The sequence below is a fragment of the Vicugna pacos genome, chromosome 5 (assembly GCF_048564905.1).
Source record: "Vicugna pacos chromosome 5, VicPac4, whole genome shotgun sequence".
In the NCBI taxonomy this organism is placed as follows: Eukaryota; Metazoa; Chordata; class Mammalia; order Artiodactyla; family Camelidae; genus Vicugna; species Vicugna pacos.
This window is the reverse complement of record NC_132991.1, coordinates 58057501-58080423: the sequence shown is the minus strand read 5'-3', so window position 1 is coordinate 58080423 and position 22923 is coordinate 58057501. Positions and strand designations below refer to the sequence as shown.

General features: G+C 34.0%; 1 protein-coding gene across 14 annotated transcripts in view; it reads right to left on the bottom strand.

Moving 5' to 3' along the window:
- ANKAR (ankyrin and armadillo repeat containing) overlaps window positions 1-22923 on the bottom strand; it is a 57475-nt gene that overhangs the window by 3753 nt on the left and 30799 nt on the right. For 10 of the 14 annotated variants that reach the window (XM_072961284.1, XM_072961283.1, XM_006209989.3 and 7 more), the window contains 10 exons: window positions 21995-22163; window positions 15341-15582; window positions 15017-15170; window positions 14770-14931; window positions 10068-10174; window positions 8324-8446; window positions 5020-5178; window positions 4196-4313; window positions 2036-2145; window positions 317-513 (listed from right to left, as the gene is read on the bottom strand). In XM_072961284.1, the coding sequence (XP_072817385.1) occupies window positions 317-513; window positions 2036-2145; window positions 4196-4313; window positions 5020-5178; window positions 8324-8446; window positions 10068-10174; window positions 14770-14931; window positions 15017-15170; window positions 15341-15582; window positions 21995-22163 (1541 nt within the window). Of the gene's footprint in view, window positions 1-316; window positions 514-2033; window positions 2146-4195; window positions 4314-5019; window positions 5179-5722; window positions 6270-8323; window positions 8447-10067; window positions 10175-14769; window positions 14932-15016; window positions 15171-15340; window positions 15583-21994; window positions 22164-22923 lie in introns of those variants that run through there. The other 4 variants (XM_072961286.1, XM_072961291.1, XM_072961293.1 and 1 more) reach the window with 4 other exon arrangements.

The window sequence follows — 22923 nt, the reverse complement described above, 5'->3', positions numbered from 1 at the left end:
CCAGTCTACCAAAAAATGGCTTCCTGGATCAGACTTGGAGGCAACCAATCTCCCCAAAACTTTTCTGAAATGTGAATAATCCTGGCCAGATAGGATCCCCAAGACCTGGTTGTATTCTTGTCTGCACTCACAATTCTGTTGCTAAGTTGGAATTAAAACAGGCTTTGGCAGTAGACATTTAGTGGGTTTATCCTTTGTTATATATACTGTGTATATATTCACATCAAGGATAGTTCCCTTTGATATTCCTTAAACTTCCTTAAAAATTCCTGTATCAATAGTTTCATTCCTGCAACTTCAAATATAGGCACAATACCTTGAGGAAGGAAGTCCCACTCTTTGTTGCATTTGAAATTCCTTTAAAAATACTGGGTTTATACTTGCATCTCTGCTGATATTATTTGTTATACGAAGGAACTGATTAGGTTTATTCCTGCATTCCTTTAATAGGATACGGAAAGCGTTTGCATTGTAAGTTAAGTAGCCAAGAGCACTGGAGCAAGCCATCCGAACCTAAATGAAGAAGAAACAGTTTCTCCTTAAACTATCTAACCCAAGGCTCTCATTAGTTCATAGGGAAGTCTCTGTAGCTCCGTATAGCAGATATTTGTCAACCAACGGCAGTCTACAGATGGAAGCTTAATGGCCATATTTTTAGAGGGAGCCATCAATTGCCATTGATTCCTAGTAGATGTTCTAAGTTCTGACTGCATTTTAGAATCTCCAGGGTTTTGTTTGTTTGTTTTTTAAGTCCACCAACTAAATCAGACTCTCTTGGTAACATCTGGGCATGTGTGTTGGTTTTTAAGTGCCACAGATGATTCTAATGAACAACCCTCGTTAAAAAACCATTGAGTTTGAACTAAGACAGTGGGTCTCAGTCTTCATTGTGCATTGGAATCACCTGGATAGCTATAAAAACTATGTCTGGATTCTACCCCCTAGAAACAATGATTTAATTATACTGGGATGCAGCCTGAACATTGGAAGTTTTCAAAACTACTCAGGTGATTGTACTAGGAAACCAGGAAAGAGACTATAGCATAAAAGTAAGTTGAAAATAAGCCACTCAGGAAAGCAACTCAATTTTCCTCTGGCAAAAACAAAGAAACAAGCACAACTCAGGCCATAGGACTCTAGGAAAAGCAATTCTTTCTTTGAAGGAAACACCCTCTGCCTTTGACCATGAAGTAATCGAGTTGTTTATATGATTAATAAAAGTAAATTCCTGAGCAGTTCTTAGAAAATCTGTTAGTGGTGGCATAAGAAATTCATAAAATGAACATAAACCAGGCCCATGCAGGGTACCAGAGGGTTGACATACTGGTCTTTACATTGGCATTTGACTGCTATATATGCCTGTATATCTTCCATGCCTTGAACAGTGGTTCTGGACCAGCAGCCACACCTTCTGGGAACTTGTTAGAAATGCAAATTCTAGGGCCTGCCGTGGATGTTAGATCAGAAACTCTGGAAAGGAGCCCAGGAATCTATGATGTAACAGGTCCTCCAGGTGATTCCCAGGTACCCTAAAGTTGGAGAAACACTGTCTTAGGTCCTGGGGGGAAAGCAAAAGGAATACTCAGGGGCAAAACACTACTATGCCAACCTGGTCTTCACACACCCTCACTCTAACCCTGTTTGGCGAGTAAGGAAAACTTCCCAAAGGGTTTCACTTTTTTAGGGGGGATTTCACTTTCATTCATCACAAATAATCATAGAAATGACTTAGTGATTTTAATTATAAAATATTTTATATTTTATATTTTAATTATAAATCTCTGTATTGTCAGCGTGCTTATTTGTAGATTGAATCTTAAATATTGAGGTTAAAACAAATGTGCACATTTTGTGGGAAGCAGAATTGTGGATGGCAGATTAGTACTAGAAAAATCATCAGATTTTGAGTTAGTAACATGAACTATTATAGAACACTCAACCTGTGGAGAAATTAGCCCACAGAAGTGAGAGAGGCAAATTATATCTTGCAAATACTCTATTTTGGAATTACTCTGTTTTGGTTTTTTTTTTTTACCTCTTCTTGTCCTGAGTACAAATGATAGCAGAGCCGTTGGATTGTCCCTAGTGTGGTAAATGCTTCTGGAATACCAGCTCTAGAATGAGCCAGGCTAGCTATTAAATTCCCTATAAATTGAACAAGAAAAAAAATGCTTGTGTTATTTAATTGCTATAAGCTGATACACTGTGCTTTTTATTCACTTGCATATATTAAAGTATTAAAAAGGTCTGAGTCACATCTCTGTTAATGAAGAACAGCTGAGAAAAAGCATGTGTGGGTTTAGCCAAAATTATGGTTTGGTTTTCTGTTACAAACAATAGAAGTTAAACAGGTTTATTTAAGAGTGGGGAATTTTGAAAAATCAGAGGTTTTCTTCCTTTTGGCTTCAGAACAGATTTTGACATTTTAGGGTGTTTTTTTTTTTTAGTGAGTAGGAACATCATATTTGAAATGTAAGAAAATTTAATGTCATTTTTGCAATTCATATAGCTTTGAGTTCAGAAGAGCTGAATGATGTTTTTAAATCAAACAATATATCGCTTATTGAAGTTTAAAATCACTGAAGTTCTTGCCATAAAAAGAAATGTTTTGGGATTGAAGTAGTAAGCAATCTAGTAATTAAGTAAACTACCAAATTAAAATCGTTTCATTCAAATTTGTGTTTTACTTTTAGAGCTGTCATGTGATATTCTTTCACAATAGTGTTGCTGTGTTGGAATAAGTATAACACAAATTAAGATATAAATGTATTTTTACATTTGTGAGTGGATACTTTAAGGTATTAACTGAGTTTTTGTTCTCCTTGTATTCCCCGCTCACCGCCTCCATTATAAGCCCGTAATTCCTTTGTGTCTATTGCCTCAGGGTGAGGAGGGCTGGATTGTATGGCCTAGAGAAAACCTGTTTAAAGATAACTTTTCTTTCAGGCTTATATTTTCAAAAGCCTGAGTTTATAGATGGCATTATGCTAGGGGGAAGGGAGAGAGGTACCTTTAAAAGTGGGGATTAAGAAACGGGGAACAAATAGGAAAGGGCAAAGAATCTAAGACAAAAAAGGAGATAGTAGGAACAGGGGCTTTGAGGGAAGAATGGCTAGCTAAGTGGTACCCAGAGGAAAACTGGACACTTGGCGACAGAAATCCTAGTCTCTGCAAAACTTTTGTGCTTTTGGAGCCTCTTCTGGAAACCATATCAACTTGAACATTGAGCATATCATTTATTTTACATTACACCTAAGGCCTAAATATCCTGCTTTGCTTGAGATAGCCCAGACATGCATAGGACTCTGGAGATGCATATGACTCTCCGGAGTGCAGAGAAAGCCCCGTACTTTTTGAGATTCAATTTCTGCCAGCTTGGGGAAACTAGTTATTTGAAAGCTAGTATAAGATGGCATTTCTTGCACACAAGAGTGTGGAATAAAATTTAAACCCCACTACAACTGTTTTTCAGAGTCAGGATTACTATGACATTGAATTAAGCATATTATTTAGATAAAATATATTTAATAACTTCTTTTAAACATTTTTTTCTAGCTAATTTTCACAAAGTTTTTGTTTGCTTGAATTTACCTTCCATGCCAAGTAAATATACTCCATAAAAATGTAATTCTATAGCAGCAGATGGAGTTTCCTTTGCTGCCTTCAGTAATCTGTTTCAGTTAAAAAACAAATACAATATTGATCATCTGGAGAGTTAGGTATGGAGTAGATACAGTTACGCAATTAGCACTAAATATGTCCAGAACTCTCTTGGGCCATTTTGCTTTGCTATATTGCACAGCAACATAGAGAACTCTTAAATGTTAACTCAAATGTGCACAATTAGTCAAAGGAAACCAGACAGAGGTTATCAGTATAAATCTGCCACTATTATTATAAATCAGTGTGTAGATTTTTGTTGTTGGGAGCTCATAGTTGAATTCTCATTTTACATTCTGGAAAAAATAGGGGTTCAAGAAAGTAATTAGGAAATCAGAAAGGCCTATTTGGGGTACAGAATAGACTGTCATTGTTGTATGTAGACTTACTGTGGAGTTTCACGTAGACTTACATGAGTTCCTTCTTCGAACTGTGTGACAGAGTATCAGGCTTACTTTATAATTGCTCAGATTACAAAAAACAATTTTTGAAAACAGTTTTATGTGGATACAATTAGCTTCTAGTTATTTCTTACCTGTCAAGACAATAGTAGTGGAATGAACTGAATATAGACTATCAACTAAAATAGTAACGCCTCTTGCAGACAAAGTAATGTAGTCCACATCTATAATGACTTTAGCTAATATAATAATCTGAAAACAAAAAGCATAGAATCACTGAATATTTTCTACTCAGCTTCTGTAATTAAGCTTATATTTTGAGAGGTTACTTCTCAGGAAGGTAAGAGGGATAATTTGGTATGATTCAATAGGTGAGAAGCAAGTGGTGCGGGGGGGACCTAGAGTACGTATCTCTGTCTGATCATTGCAGTGACCATTGTAGGTCATGTTATTCTATAGTGTTTGCAGCTTTTGTATCCTTGAAGTATGGGTTCATAGAAAATACTTCTAAGGGTCATAGGATAGGAAAAGAGGAGAGAATAAGACTAAGAATAACCCAGATATATATGGCTGTCTATATGGTTGAAGAATTAGGTGATCAGCTAAAGATCTGCAGTTAGAAAACTTACATGGACACTACCTACCATTTTCTGTACCTATTTCTTTGTATACTGGGGGTGATGAAAATAATACTGTATGTCTATCAACTTGATAGGGTTGTTACAAGCATTAGATGAGGTATAAATGCAAAAGTGCCTTGTAAATTGTAAAACTATATATATGAAGAAATCCTCACAGATAATGGAGTTTTTATGAAGTGGAAGGGGCTGGTGTGAAAAATACTATGAATTTTACAAACGAGCAAACATTTTTCCAGATCCAACATTTATTCTAATTTTCCAGTTTTCACTAAAAAGACATATTTATTGATTGGAAGTTTTAACTTTCAATTTTATACCTGAAATGCTGCCATTGCCTTCTCAGTTTCAATTGTTGATTCAAGAAAAGGTTCAAAAATTGATATGGTCATTATTCCACTTTCCAATATTAAGTATTGTTGAAAGCAGTTATTGAAGGCAAAAAGAGTTAATGCATAGCCCGCTCTTAAACAAATATCCTAGAAATAGGAGAAACATGCATTATCTTTAACTTAGTTCATTTATCATGGTACTCTAGGAAACAGATTTTGAATTCTTACCCATTAAAATATATTGCATTCTTCTCTCTGGGAGTAAAATATGACATTATTGGGGAAAACAGATAATAGAGTTACCCCAGAATGTTACTGAACAGATAAAATAGAGAATTGGATTGTGATATCAGGGAGAAGAAAAGAGAAAAAAAATTATTTTTAAAGGGAATGTTAAATTACTGATTATGCAAATAAAATGAAATATGTTACCTAAATGGTAACAGAAAACTCCGTAATTTCATTAACCTTCAGCTTTTTTTGTTTCAACATATTTTTATTCTTATTTCAACATTTCAAAGTAGAGTTGATAAATGAAAACTTCCCTTGTATAGCATGAAATATATTGAATTTTATGCATTGTGGGATGATCTCTATCATCTCTTAAAGTAAGTTTATTTGTAAAATTCTATTGTACTATATTCTAAGGGAGAATAAAAGAAAAATGATTTCTTTTAAAAATCTCATTTTAACATTCTGAGACTGGGCAAACAGAGCAAAAGCCAGTTCTTCCTTAGAGTCAGTCTGCTTGCCAAAGATTAACAAGTATAGTTGACTTTCTAGAAAAACCCAAAAGATAGAATCTTATCACTAATATTCTTTTTAATATTTCATTTGAACATTATAGTACAGGGAAAGAGAGAACCATTAATCTTAGTGAGTTTTCTTCTGCCACTATCCATCATATAAAAATGCTAAATTTTAAAAATCATATAAAAATACTGAAATATTTACAGATAAAATTATATGATGCCTGAGATTTGCTTCAAAAGTAATACAGGGAGACTGAAAGGGCATATAAATGAAATAAGATTGGCATGAGTTGATAACTGCCAAAGGTAGGTCATAGGACAATTTGAGCTCATTATGCTACTTTCTAACTCTATTTATGCTTGATATTTTCCATAATAAAAATTAGGTACATACAAAGCAGTCACCTGGTCGCAGACAAGAAAGAGGTGTAAGGTATTAGGTACAGTCAAAGGAAGAGGGTCCAGAGAGTAGAGCAGGTGGTCAGTCTGGGAAGAAAAAGAGAATGACTGAGAGTGGAAGGGGCAGTAGAAGGAAAGGGAGGAGATGGGTTCTTTTGAGGAATAGGGTAATGAGAGTAAAGTGTGGAAGGAGCAGAGAGGGAAGAAAGGTAGCTTAGAGTCAGTCCAACGTGAATTCCTCATGCTATTATCGCCCATATTACAGCAGCACTTCTCCATCTTTTTCTGTATCATGGTAGAGTAAAATTATATATTAAAAACATAATAATGCAATGACTTCATTTCCCCCACTTAGAACCCTCCTTTCTTCCTCAGAATCTCCCAGAATTGAGAGAGGAATAGTTGGCAGTTTTCTTCCCTTATTGCTAATTGCACTATAGATAGTTTGCAAGTCTTCTCTGTTTCTGTGGGGTTAGTCCTATTCAGTGTGGCCCATGGACCAGTGACAGTCCACAGAATGGTTGACAACATGATTATAGAAACTGAGAATAAACATTTAAAACAGCTCTTTCTTACAGTTAAATACTAATTAATAAAGAAGAGAAATTTTTAAATTGCCATTACGTAAATGCCACAGTAATTATTGTTGCATCAGTGGATGCTAAAATTGGTGAGCAAATCCTAGAGAATGTCATTCTAAGTGAAGTAAGCCAGAAAGAGAAAGAAAAATACCATATGAGATCGCTCATATGTGGAATCTAAAAAACAAAAACAAAAACAAACAAACAAACAAAAACAAAGCATAAATACAGGACAGAAATAGACTCATGGACAGAGAATACAGACTTGTGGTTACCGGGGGGAGGCGGGGTAGAGGGTGGGAAGGGATAGACTGGGATTTCAAAATTGTAGAATAGATAAACAAGATTACACTGTATAGCACAGGGAAATATACACAAAATGTTATGATAAATCACAGAGAAAAAAATGTGACAATGAGTGTGTATATGTCCATGAATGACTGAAAAATTGTGCTGAACACTGGAATTTGACACAACACTGTAAAATGATTATGAATCAATAAAAAATGTAAAAAAAATCAGAAAAAAAAATAAAATTGGTGAGCAAAAGTTTGATGCAAAACAGAACATTTCAGTAGTCTCAAAAGTGTCTCACCTCAAGATACTTGTTTATTACAAATGGAAGAAACTAACTTTACAGTGAAGAAATATAGCAGACATCACTTTATAAAATCAAGCACCCAGAGTTAACATTGCCAGTTATAAGATGTATCAACATCATGTACCTCCTGAAACGATGGACTGGGAAGGTGAGTGAAGAAGACCATGTCACTTCTGTGCTATTCTTGCCAAAATACATAACTTCAATTTAACCAAGAGAAAACATCAGTTAACTCAAATTAAGGGACATTCTACAAAATAACTGGCCTGGACTCACCAAAATCACAATCATGAAAGACAAAAGACTGAGTGTCACAGAGTAAAGGAGACTAAAGAGACATGATAGCTAGACGGAATATGGGATCCTGGATTTGATTCTGGAATGGGAAGAGGACATTGGTGAGAAAACTGTCAAAATTTAAATGCGGTCTGCAGATTAGCTAATAGTATTATATCAATGTTAATTTCTTGGGTGATATCCAGGAAAGCTGTATGAAGGATGTGCCAGAACACTCTGTACTAGTTTTGCAAATTTATGGAAAGTCTAAAATATTTCAAAATTTAAAGTTTGGTTGTTGTAAAATTAGCTCCCCATAACAGATTGCTGGGGAAAAGCTATTCCTTCAATACAAGTAGTTTGAGAAGCACCACTCTAGAATACTGGGTAAGAAGAAGTGTATGACTGAGGGCTGAAAGGTCATAAAATTAGGTTCAAGGCTTGATGTATGCAGGACAGGAGAGATTTGTTTTTTGAAACTTCACCAAGTATTAAAATTGCTACATTTCAAAGATGAAATACAACTATGAGAAATATGAAACAATATTATTCCATCATTACAAACTAACAACCATTTCTTAATATATTTAAATATTGCCATGAAAAAGATGATGAAAATTTGAGCATGCAGTTTAAAAACCCTTTTCTTCTAAATGAGCTCTAACATTTTGTACAGTTATTACCTTATCTTGTGAGTGAAGAAGATAAAGGACATCATCATAATTAAATCCTTCCTTTTCTTGTAATTCATACTGTAACAGATCATTCCTTAGGACAATGCATGCCAAGGAAAATGCCACTTCAACCTAAATATGTGATTTTCAGAAATTAATTTATTTTTCACTTATGGTTTATCAAGTGACATATTTCATTGTACAAATATTTATATGGGATACCATAAAATCCATTCATTCCAATTCTCTGACTAGTATTTAGAGAGCAGCATTTACCACTTCTGGAGGTATGTCCCTTAAAATTTGTAACAGCTGGGAAAATATCCTGTGTGCTGCACAACCACAAAGCTCCATTTGAGGGCATGAGAGGAGGCAACTGGAGCTTGCAGGACATGTGAAGAAGTATTATCTTAAGTGCATAGTTGTATCCCTTCTACACTTAAGAAAGGGTTTTTTTTTTTAGTTTTCTGGCATGGATTAAAAGGCTGTTTTGAACTGTTAGCTACTGACCATTAAGTTGTAAGGCTTTAATGGAATGCCTTCAATTGAAGCAAAGCATTGGAGAATACTTTTTCCTGCTCTAGTTCTGGAGTCATTTAATGCACATTCTGAAGCCCTTCAACAAGATTAATGAAACTTGTTTTACTATTGGGCTCAACAGACAAGTTTTTTAAGTATTACACTGTGGTTACTTAAAGTATTACACTGTGCTTACTATGAGAAGTGTTACAAATTTAAAAAGCATGATTATTATCGCAAAAGTATTTTATTTACCAGAGAATCTTATTTGAGGAAAAGTATTAAAATGTATTTATGTTCTGTTTTAACAAGTTTAAGGACTCAATGAACATATATACAGAAATATAGATGGATGCGATTGAAGCAAACTGTTTTGCCATGAAAATGCAAATTTTAAAATAAAAATGTGTTTTTGTGTGTCATTTTTCCTTAGACTTATGAAATTTGTACTTTTGAAAGGCAGTGCAGTTTTTACACATAATTCAAGGCAAAAAATTGCTAGCATATGCCTCTTCCTTTTGTTCCCTTAATCAACTCCTATAATGAAATAATCTCTTTCATAGCAAGAAAAGCCAAATAACTGATAACAAAGATGTTCCTTAAAAGAAATTTGCTTACGTATTTTTCTCCTGTGTTATTTTTATTTTCTCATTTCCAACAGAGCCCATACCAAATTTTGAAGAGAAAATGTATTTTTTGTTATTACTAGAAGTAAACAGAAGAAGGAACAACTCTTCAGCAGCTCATAGTAACTCTTAGCAGTGTCCACCCTTGAGAAAGCTGTTGCCACCAGCCAACACAGGCTGCTTGGTAAAAGACAGGGCAGTTTTGATGGTGTGGCACTGACAGGATTCACTTACATTTGAGAAATTTTGCTACATAAATCACACATTCTCATTATCCCCACCCAGTTTTAGCAACCAGTATCTGAAGAAGTAGGGAAGAAATTCTATGAATAATCAAATATCTAAGAAATAAGACTTTTGTGATGAGTAAGGACATAAGACTTTCTTACTGTATTTGAAGACATCATATTTTAATAAAATTTAATACTATCCTTACTACTATTTTTGTATCAACTTTTTTGTTTAAAACTTCTAGGATTTTGTTTAAAAGGTTAAATATTTTTATTATACTTGTGAGCTTGCATAAAGATAAATATTATTCTTAAAAAAGTCTTGTTTCTATTAATTTTTACTATATCAGAAAAAAACCCTTAAAACTGTATATATACCTTAATGTTAGGAGAAGGGTGATTTCTCAGTAGTTGAATAAGTACTGGAAGGGCATTTTCATCTACAACAAATTGTTGACTAATGGGATTGCTTGTATGGGCAACACCTGTAAGAATCCACATCTCAATGAGATTATTTTCATCTTGGAAATGGTTAAGTCAAACATAGCTTGATATGTTTGGTTGATAAAGTGTCCTTCTAGCGTAATATGGTTAGTAAATTACAAAAGGAAATGCTGCATTGACACTATTTTACCTTAATTTTTTTAAAGGCAAAGTGAATAAACATAGAAATTTTACTGTTAGAAGTGTGAATGGCTTTCTAATAGTCGCACACACACACAAAATTAGAAGTGCTAACCTATCAGGCAATAATATAATAGCTGTCATTTATTGAAGAATTATTATGTGCAAGAAGCTTCAGCTTATAGTTACTATTGTTTTCCATACAAAGTTTATTTTTACAAAAATACCTAGAGTACATCACCAGGTTAAAATTTCTGGATACCTTAAAATACACATACTAAAAAAAAGATAATCTTACTGTCTCCTTTTAAACACTACTTTAAATTTTAGGCCTAATCTCAATGAAGAAATTCTTATATATTTAAATATAAATATAAGATTGGGCCTGTCTGTGAACAATGAAGAGAAACCACCTACTTACTATGACCTGGGGAAGTCTGAAGGGACCAAAGGAAATAGAAGGCGCAAAGAACATTTTTGTTTTCTTGTCCCCTACTCCCCTGACTGGCCACGGGGGGATGTACATAAACACTAATTATATGAGTAGTCTCCATTCAGCTGGCAGGTACTGAATGCCCAATGCACCTGGCACTGAGGTCGGAGGTAGGGCTAAAAGAAGGAATTAGAATCTTTGCACACAAGAAGTTTTTATTTTATAGGGTAGGCAACTATTTAATAAATGATTTCAATACCACGTAATAAGTGCTTTAACAAAGGTTAGAAAAGTACACTTGAAGTACAGAAGAGAGATTTGTGTTCCAGTTCCTACTGGCCCGAGTGTAGACATCTCATTATACAAGGGGCTGTACAAAGAGATCGTGTCCTCTGAAAGGAATCATCTCAAAATGGGGTTAAGTTAGTTCCAAAGTAAAGGCTGCTCTCGACTTGTCTTACTTAACAAAGCTTAAAAGCTATCTGCAAAAGGATAAAATTGATCCCAGGTGAAATAACTGCATGCAAGAATAGAGCCTAACTCTCTAAAAGAAAACAGTAAGATCCAGCATCTACCAATGTAAAACTCACAGTGTCCATGGAGACACACAATCAGGAAGACTGGATTTATGCTACTACAAGCCAAGGAATTACTAGAAGCTAAGAGAAAGGCCTGGAACAGATCCTTTCATAGAACCTCTGGGGCAGCATGGCCTTTCTGTTGCCTTGATCTTGGACTTCCAGCCTCCAGAACAATATCACAATAAACTTCTGTTGTTTAAGCCACGCACTGTGTGGTACTTTGTTACAGCAGCCTCAGCAAACTAATAGACCCTTTCTTAAAATGAGGTCATAAAAAATAATGGAAGTATTTCAACATATAGGCTACAAAGGTGTCAAAATGATACTTCTAACACAATAAAAGTATCTAATCCCTAAGGAAAAGGCAGGCCTATTTAACATATATTAGTACTTCAAACTCAGGTGTCAATAGAAACGAAAATAAAAAGGATGTGTTCAAAAAAACAATAAACAACATCTAGCATTCAATCAAAATTTCTTATGCATGATGTTAAAATATGAAATAGCTAAGATAAAATTGACAATATGTGTAAGAATTGTATATTGGAAACCATAAAACACTGTTGAGAGACATTAAAGGAGACCTAATTAATGGAGAAATAAACCATGTATGGATTGGAAAACTTGACATTCAGATGTACCTTCTCCCCAAATTAACTTACAGAGTCCATGCAATTCCAATCAAAATAACAGAAGATCTTTTTTGACAGGTTAATTTTAAAAATTATATGGCACACAAAGGACTTGGAATAGCCAAAACAACTTTGAAAAAGAATAGCAAGGTTGAAGGACTTATGCTATCTGCTTTCAAGATTTACTGTAAATCTACAGTAATTAAGACAGTGAGTATAACATAAAATAGACAAATAGTTAAATACAACAAAATAAAAAGTCAAGAAGTAAACCCACAAATATCTAATAAATTTATTTTTGACAAAGGTAACTTGCTAATTCAATGAGGTAAAGATAATCTTTTCAATAAATGATACTGAAGCAATTGGACAGCCATATGTGAAAAGAATTAATATCAGCCATATGCAAAAACTAACTCAGAATGGATCATACATCAAAATGTGGAGGAAAACAGAAAACCTTTATGATCTTGGATTTAGCAGAGAATTCTTAAAGAGGCCACAAAACCTACAAACTAAAAAAATTTTTAATCAATAAATTGGACTTCATCAAAATTTAAAAGTTTGGCTCTTCAAAAGATGCTGTTACAAAAATGGGCGACTGGGAGAAACGGACTGGGAGAAAATTTATGCAAAACATACATCTAACAAGAAGTATCTAGAATTTATAAAGAATGCTTACTACTCAAGACAATACAATGTAAAAATGGGCAAAGTATTTGAACAGGTACTTCACCAAAGAAGACACACAAATGACAAACAAATGAAAAGATGCTCTGCATAATTCGTCATTAGGAAAATGCTAATTAAAACCACAATAAAATTTACTACACACCCACTAGAATAGTAAAATTACCATATTAAGTGTTGACAAGGATGTGAAGCTACTGAAACTCATATATTGCTGGTATGAATGCAGAGTGGTAACAATACTTAAAAAAACAGTCTGGCAGTTTCTCTAAAAGTTAAAAATATGGCTATCATATAACCCAGCAATCCTATTTCTAGATATTTACCCAAGAGAAATGAAAATGTATCTATTCCAAAATTTGTACACAAATATTCATAACAGTTTTGTTTATTACAGCAAGAAACAGGAAGCAATCTAAATGTCCATCAATGGGTACCTGGATAAACAAATCAAGACTATATCCATAAGTATTAAGGTTTTCCAGAGAAAGAGGACCAACAGGACATGTGTGTATGTATATCATAAAGCATAAAATTAACCACCATACCATACAATGAGATACTACTCAGCACTGAAAAAGAAGTATCTTATTGCTATTTGGTACGATAATATGGATGAATATCAAAATAATTATGTTGAGTGGAATAAGCAAGAAACAAATACATCTGTAAAATTCTATTTACATAAAATTCTAGAAAATGCAAACTAATCTATAGTGATAGAAAACAGAGCAGTGGTTATGTGAGGATAGGGTGCAAAGAGGCAGGAGTTACGAAGGGGCACAATGAAACATTTGTGGGTCATTATTATATTCACTTGTTTGATTGTGGTAATGGTGTCAGAACTGAATACGTATGTCAAAACTCATCAAACTACACTTTAAATAATGTATTTAATATTTTACTCTATTATATACATTATTTAAATATTTTCTTGTATGTAAGTTGCATTTCAATAGAGCTTTTAAAAACCCCACATTTAAAAAGTTCTAGGTGTGCAAAGTAGCAGGAAAATATGATTCATAATCAAGAAGAAAATCAACCAATAGAAAGACTCAGATATGACAGATACTGAAACTAGTTACAAGGATGTTAAAACAGCTATTTTAAATAAGCTCCATATGTCCAAGAATAGAGAAAAACATTAACATGATGAGGAAGAAAAAGAAAGAGGTGTGTATGTCTGTGTAAACAGTCTAAGCTGGTAAGTTTGAAAGCAAGAGTTTTTTCCCTGTAGTTCTTCCGGAGAACCCCTGTTCATGGTAAATGTGGAAGCTCTGAAGTGAACTTATGAAAAGAAATTGCACATGTATATCAGTTATCTTTGTATTTGTGTTACCATTTACTAGAATTTTAGAAATATAATTTATAGCATAGATTCTGGCTAAAAACAAAACAAATATTATTTTGTCTGACTTGATTGCCTTGATGCAGTTAGTGAATTTCAGGAAAGCAGCTTTTTTAAGAAAGGAGGAAAATAATTTTTTTGAAACCAATTCCTACATTCTTCATCCAGTGAGATTTTTTTCTTTTTAGGAAATACAACGGACTAGAAATTAAGGGTTTTTCTTCTCCCTCTTGTCTGCAAGAAGCAGTCTACAGAAGTCCCATACATTCATGCAGGTCAGCAAAGATGTTGATTTTGTATTTTTGGTAGGTCAATCACTGACAATTCCACAACATTTTCCAGATATCCCAAAATATTAATTCTTTTGCAATGAAAGGAACAACTAGACTGAGTGGCCACAACAGAAACAAAGAATCATTATGGAAAGAGACTGTGATTGAAAATGTACTCCAGCATTAAAAACTCTTCTATACCTTCAAAAACATACAGTCCTTGAGATTGAAAGTAAGAAATATTTTTTCTCTTAAACTTAAAAAAGGAGAGTTAAGTAAAAATAGCCAAGGCTCATCGTCCTCATTTCTCATTCTAACCAGAGTTCAAGACCAAGACTGATACAATATTCTTAATTACACCACTTTTACTCATTAAGATCTCAGAGAAATAAAAACATTATAATAATAGATTAGATATGGTTAAGGGCTCTAACAGTTGGGATAGGGAGGAAGAGAAGTATCTTACTGATATTTTTAAAACTGAGAATAAATTTACAAACCAATACAAATGGATCCCACCGCTTTGATAACACTCAAAAGTGTGCCTTCAGCTATTTTACTAATCCTTAGTAAGCGAACCAGTGGTGCAATTCCATTTCCTTCACATATTTGATTTTGGTGCATCCTGCTGTCCTTGCTTAGAGCTATGACTGCTTCACCTCCTGGCAAAGAAAAGCAGGAAACATGTCTTAATATGCCAGTGTCCTCTTCTATACTGTGTAGATGTAAGCACAGAAAATAACTTACCAACATACTGCATTTTAGCTGATGGTGACAAAAGCATATTTATTATAAAGTTGTATCCAATCTGTTCTGCCATATACTTTTGTTGTTTCAGTGTTTGTCCTGCCAAAGCCCAAAGTGCTGCAGCTCCTTGTTCCTTAACATCTGTTTGAAATGCCTATTTAAAAAAATATTCCATTCACCAATGAGGATTTGTTGACTACCGTAGGAAATCATGTTTAATAAAATGTTTATTCCAGAATTGGTTTGAGTTTTCCTTTCACTTAACTAAATTCAATATTGCATAATTTGTCTAAGAAAAATGACAGGTAATCATAAAATTCCTACCTTGAGAAGTTTTAAAAGGTATTTACTTAATGATTTTTCCAGAAATGCTCTCTGTATAGCTGGGTTGTAACTTGCCAGTGCCTCCACAGCCATTGCACCCTTCACTTGGACACTAAGGTGTTTTCCTTTAAAAAGAGCCACCAGAGGAGGAATGGCTCCTTCCATAGCCATCGCATCCTGAACTTCCTTATTGCCACGTGCAACTTCAGCAATTGTAACAGAGGATACAGCCTTCAACACATCTTCAAATGAATTCAAGAGCTAGTTAAATAAATCTTGTAAAAAGTAAGAGTATAAAAATGCAGCATATCACTAGTTTCCCATATTTTAAAATCAAATATAGAGTTTATAAAAAATGTAGACAATAGAATAGAAAAAAGAAAGAAAACTCTCCAGATTTTCACCACCCAAGAGCAAACATTTCATTTAGACTCATCCACTATTTTTATATGTATTATATATGATAGCTTTAGTGTTACAGACATATATAATATAGTTGTACTATAAGCACGATATCCTGTGTTTTAATTACCAGTAAAATTTTCCCCATTTTTTGAGGGAAAAGGTAAGAGTATGTGCTTAGTATGCTTAGCATGCACGAGGTCCTGGGTTCAGTCCCCAGTACCTCCGTTAAAAAATAATAATAAATAAACAACCCCAAAATTTCTTCCCATTTTTTATGAACATCAGTGTCTCCTAAATATTCCATAAATGGGTATTCCATTAAGGAAATCACATTTTCTTAAACATTCACATTTTTAAAAATATGTGTCATTTCCAACTTTCCACTCTTTTAAATAATGCTTAGGAGAAATCTTAGCTCATAGGCATTTCCTTCCTGTATATATTTTTTTCCCTTAGTATAGAGTCCTAGTGATCATTGGAATAATACATTCCCAGTAAACTGATTTTCAAATGAGTTTTTTCTTTTTCTTTAATTGAAGTGTAGTTGATGTACACTATCATGTTAGTTTCAGGTGTACGATGTAATGTATTGATTTGATATTTAAATACATTATGAAGTGATCACCACAAAATGTATAGTAATCACCTGTCCCCATATGAAGTTATTTTGGTATTACTGACCATATTCTTTGTGCCATATATTACACCCTCATTACTTATTTTATAACTAGAAGTTTTTACTCTTAATCCTCTTGACCTATTTTGCACAATCCTCAACCCCTCTTGCCTCTGGCAACTACCAGTTTGTTCTCTATATCTAAGTCTGTTTTTGTTTTGTTACTTCTTTTATTTGGGTTTTTAGATTCCACAGTTTGTTGAGGATTTTTGCATCCATGTTTGTCAGGGATATTGACCTGTAATTTTCTTTTTTTGTAGTTTCTTTGGTTTTGGTGTCTGGGTAATGGTGGTCTTATAGAATGAGTCTGGAAGTGTATCTTCCTCTTTAATTTTTTGGAATACTTTGAAAAGAATAGGTGTTAACTCTTCTATAAATGTTTACAACTCACCTGTGAAGCTGTCCAGCCTTGGACTTTAGTTTATTGGGGCTTTTTTGATTACTGATTCAGTTGCACTGCCAATGTCAACCTGTTTCTATTTCTTCCTGATTGTCTTGGAAGATTGTGTAATTCCATAAATTTATCCATTTGTTCTAGGTTGTCCAATTTGTTGGCTTATAATTGTTTGTAGTAACCTCTTATGAACCTTCATAATTCTGTAGAGTCTGTTTTAAATTCTTTTCATTTCTAATTTTATTTATTTGGGCCCTTGCTGTTTTTTTTTCTTGCTTAGTCTCGCTAAAGGTTTATCAATTTTGTTTATTTTTCCAAAGAACCAGCTCTTAGTTTCACTGATCTTTTGATGTATTTATTTTAGTCTCTATTTCATTTATTTCCACTCTTGATATTTATTATATCCTTTCTTCTACTAATTTTGTTTGTTCTTCTTTTTCTAATTCCTTTACACGTAAGGTTAGATTGTAATTATTTGGGTTTTTTTCTCATTTCCTGGTGTAGGTCTGTATCACCAAACTTCTTTCTTAAAACTGCTTTTGCTGCTTTGCATAGATTTTGGAAAGTTTTATTTTTGTTTTGTCTTGAAGTATTTTTCTAATTTCCTCTTTGATTTCTTCATTGACCCATTGTTTTTTTAGTAACATGTTTACTCTCCATGTGCTTGTGTTTTTCCCATTTTAGTTCCTGTAACTGATTTTTAGTTTCATACCATTGTGGTCAGACAAAATGCTTGATATAATTTCTATCCTCTTAAATTTGTTGAGATTAGTTTTGTGGCCTCACATGTGATGTATCTAGAGAATGTTCCGTGTATACTTGAAAAGAATATGTATTCTGCTGGGTTTTGACAGACTGTTCTTTATACATCTATTAAGTGTCACTGGTCTAATGTGTCACTTAAGGCCAATGTCTCCTTACTGATTTTCTGTTTTGGTGATCTGTCCATTGACGTAAGTGGGTGTTAAAGTCCCCTACTACTATTGTGTTAGTGTCAATTTCTCCCTTTATGTTCGTTAATATTTGCTTTATGTATTTAGTTACTCCTATCTTTGTGGCATATGTATTTACAAATGTTTTATCTTCTCATTGAGTTGAAACTTTTCATCATTATGTAATGCCCTTATCTCTTGTAACAATCTTTGTTTTAAAGTCTGTTTTGTCTGATATAAGTAATGCTATGCCAGCTATCTTTTTATTTTCACTAGCAAGGAATATCTTTTTCCATCTCCTCACTTTCAGTCTGTGTCTTTATATCTAAAATGAATCTCTTAAAAAATTAAAAATAAAATAAAATGAGTCTCTTGGTAGGCAACATATTTTTGGGTCTTGTTTTTTTTATCCATTCAGCCACCTTATGTGTTTTAGTTGAAGCATTTAGTCATTTACGTATAAAGTAATTATTGAGGATGGGAAGGGCTAAGTTGGAAGTTCATGGTTTGCAGATTCTAACTACTATATAGAAAACAGATAAACAAGTTTAGACTGTATAGCACAGGGAACTATATTCACTATCTTGTAGAAACCTATAATGAAAAACAACATGAAAGGGAATATATGAATGTATATGTATGATTAAAACATTATGCTGTACACCAGAAATTGACACAACATTGTGAACTGACTATACTTCAACTAAAAATTTAAAAAAAAAATAAGTTATTGATAGGCATGTACTTACTGTAATTTTGTTAATTCTTCTCTGGCTGTTTTTGTAGTTCTTTGTTCCTTTCTTTTCTTGCTCACTTCCCTTGTGATTTGATGACTATCTTTAGTGTTATGTTTAGATTCCTTTCTCTTTATTTTTTGTGTATATATTATAGGTTTTTTGGCTTGTGGTTACCATTAGGTTTATATATAAGACCTAGGAATATAGGTGTCTATTCTAAGTTCATGATCTCTTAAATTTGAACACATTTAAAAAGCCTTACATCTTAACCTCCCATTATCATTCTGACATCATATTTTATATCTTTTTATAACCACTTACTGTAAATAGAGATAATTTTATTACATTTGTCTTTTAAGGTATCTACTAGCTTTATAAGTGATTGATCTGCTATCTTTATTATATTTGCCTTTATCAGTGACATTTTTTCTTTCATAATTTTTTCATTTCTAGTTGTAGCCTTTCCTTTTCTGCTTAGAGAACTCCCTTTAATATTTCCTGTAAAGTCCATTTAATAGTAATGAACTCTTTTAGCTTTTGTCTGTCTGTAGAACTCTATCTCCAATTCTGAATGATAATTTTGCCAGGTAGAGTATTGTTAGTTGTAGGCTTTTTTCCTTTCAGCACTTTGAATATATTTTGCCACTCCTGAACTGCAAAGTTTCTGCTCAGATATAAGCTGATATGGGAGTTCCCTTGTATATAATGAGTTGCTTTTCTCTTGCTGCTTTTAAGTATCTCCCTTTATCTTCAATTTTTGACATTTGAATTATGATGGATCTCGATGTGGACCTCTTTGGGTTCATCTTGTTTGGGATTCTCTGCTTCCTGGACCTGGATATCTGTTTCCTTCCCCAGGTTAGGGGCGTTTTCTGCTATTAGTTATTCAAATAAGTTCTCTGCCCTTTTGTCTCTCTCTTATCCTTCTTGGACTCATAATGTGAATGTTGGTACACTTGATGTTGTCCCAGAGGGCCCTTAAACTATCTTCATTTTTAAAAATTCTTTTTCCTGTTCAGCTTGTGTGAATTCACTCTGTATTTGAGATCGCTTATCCATTCTTCTATATTATCTACTCTACCACTGATTCCCTCTAGTATATTTTCCATTTCTGTTATTGTATTCTTTAGCTCTGACTGATTCTTTTTTATATTTTGAAGTTCTGTGTTTATCTATTCTTCTCCTGAGTTTGGAGAGCATCTTTATGATAATTACCTTGAACTTTATCAGGTAGATTGCTTATCTGTCTTTCATTTAGTTCTGAGGTTTTGTCTTATTCCTTCATTTTGAACATATTCATCTGTCTCTTCATTTTGCCTAATTCTCCAAGTTTATTTCTATGTATCAGGTAGGTTTATTATGTCTCCTGATCTTGGAGAAGTGGCCTTATGTAAGAGATGTCCTGTGCGGTCCTGCAGCAAGCTCCCCTCTGGCCACCAAAGCTAGATGCTCCAAGGGTGTCTCCTGTGTGGGCTATATGCCCCCTTCTGCTGTAGTGGGGCAACGACTGTGGGCACACTGGTGGGCATTACTGAATCCCGACCTGGCTGGCTGAGAGGTCCTGCTGTGTGTGGTTGCTGTGGGCACACTGGCGGGCAGGGTGAAATCTGAGGGAGTGGCTGGTTGTAAGGCCAGTGGTGCAGTGGTGCCACAAGTGTGCTAGTGGGTGAGGCAAGCCTCTGGCACTAATAGGCTGAGGGAGGACTTGAAAATGGTGCCTGCCAGAACCAGCATCAGCACAGTAGGAAGAGATGACAAAAATAGCTGCCTCAGCATCTCAGTCCTCAGGGGTAGTCCCAGCTGCCTCCTGCCTCTCCAGGAGCTACTCCATGATCAGTATCATTGCTACTAGACTCTCATCAGACAAGACTAGGAAAAATATACTTATTTCAAATTTTTTAATTCCAGTCCAACCCCACAGGATTATTTATTGCCTTTCCACATTCTGTATATTTCCTTTCAAAGTGAGAACCAATAGTATTAACAGTTTATCCTTTTGGTCAGTCCTACAATACTTACAACACAGGTTCAGAGCTGTTTCACCCATATCACTATGAAATACAAACCCACTAAGGAGGAGTTTGAAGCAAGCAGCTAAACACGGGTAAAGCAAAGGCATCACACCAACCAAACTCAGCAAAGACTGAGGAACCCCTGGAGATAGGGTTAAGACTAAGGAGATGTTAACAAATCCACGGTCTCAAGAAACTGCATGTCACCGTACTTTGGGGCCACTTAATGCATGAAATCATAGCGTGGCTCAGAATAGTTAAGATGATATTGGAATTAGTAAAATTCTTTTGTGATCCCCTGCAACTTAAGAGTACAACTAACATCCAGGAGAATTACTTCTTAAAGCACTAAAATTATAAATGTAGCATTTATAAATTATAAATGGGGAGAAAAAACAATTAAAATTTGTTTTAATTATTTATCTTCCTTCAGGTGAAAAAATGTTATAGATTACAATACAGGATAAATTATTTTTATTCAGGTTTCAGATGAGGCAAGAGCCCCAAAAAGAAATGATTATGATCATTTACTCCTATAGCTTTCTCTTATGAATTCATTTATTGTTTATTTATCCAAATGGCCCCTACAAGTTGTGCTTTGTTCAAGCATTTGGGGTTGGGAGGATGAAAAAGGATGAGGAAAACGTATTCTCTGACTTTAGGAATTTGTATAAAGGAAAAGATTTTCAAGTGATTTCACTACATGATAGAGAGCCTTAGAAGGTGATAATTGCTTAAGTTCAAAGTTCTAAAGTAAAGAAAGCCCTCTGCAACAATCCCCTTATCCATAACCTTGTCTTACATTTTAACCAGTGTATTTAATTCCGTACTTATTCTCAGAGAACTAGAATGAAAGGCAAATGATAAGCTGAGCAGGAAGAAAAATATACAAGCTTTTCTCAAAATTTTTATGCCCCCCAAATATGAAGAAAAACATAGATTTGAAGCTCATACTGTTATGCGTATGCTCACTGGAATAAGAAAATCCTTACAGAACCTAAGAGACCATTTGAAGTGGCTGTAGAAACTACCTTATAGCTTCTGGTGTTCTTCATACTTCAGAGTCTAATAATTAGCCTAATGATCTGATGACCTTGAATTCTGATATCAAATATCCAACGACAAATGTGAAGTTCATATTGTAACTTGAAAAATAGCTTCCAATGATCAATATATGTGTTATTCACACAAGGAGACATGTACTTGAGTCCCTGAGCATATTAACTATATTATTTTCATTACAATATTTCCAATTTTTAAAGTGTCTAAAATGTTTTAAAATGTCATAATTTAAAGAATTATGGTGTTGAGAGTCAATTCCTTTTATAAACCTAGCAGTTTAAATTTAAGTTTTGAAGAAGTTAGGTTATATTACATATGCCTAGATCCATCCTAAGATAAATCCAGGACATCTGTTCATATAGGACAAGTCCAAACCTAAGTTTGCTTCACTTAATGTATCTAGTCACTTTAAAACTATTTAGAAATAGAGGCTCACCTGAATCAGAACTCAGAAATGTGATAAGATACGTGATGCCTTTATGGTCTCTCACTGCTCTTTGATTATTTTCATTTCCTGTACATAATACCCGTATACAGTTCATTACATTCACTAGCACACTTTCTATGTCTAAGTTTAAGAGATTTATCAGAGCTGGGATTCCATTCTAAAATAAATAAAAAGATTCAATTATAATTGAACTTATTTAAGATATGTGCAATCATTTTTTCGAAACACAAGTCTATGATCTTTCTTGCTATGAATATCTGCTTGTTTAGGAGAGAACAATTGCCCATAAACAAATATGTCTACTGATATGGCACATTCAATGACAGTTATTACAACTTTGAGCAAATCCTATGCTTTAATATTAAGGTAAGTATTCAATAAAGATATTTTAAATAGCTTCCTCTGTACCAAAATAATTTGAGGCTGCAAGTTCACTGTAATATTTAAGTATCTAAAAGTGAAACAGCTGAGTAAGATCAACTGAATACAGTGCCCATTTGGAATGTTTGCCATTGTAGACACTGCACTGGTAATTGGTAATTATATTTGTGCAACACAAAATGTTATTTTTAAGTGTGAATATAATTTCCAAACTTTAAACGGAGTAAAGATGACATTTCTCCCTACTAACAAATAATGCGAGAATATTAAGATAAGAAACAGAAATGTAATATCATTTTCAATAAAGCTAGGAGACATTTGTAATGTTGAACCATAATAAATGTTTATGAGTAGCCAACAGGGATGGGTAAGATCTCCCATGGCCACTGGCTACAGGAAATGCTGGCAAAGCACAGTTTTCCAAAATAAGTGGCTCTACCTTGAGGGACAGGAAAACACACACACACACAATTCCCTGTCTGGAACAACAGAAATGGGTATGCAGGATGGCAGCAGGATCTTTCCTGGACCAATCT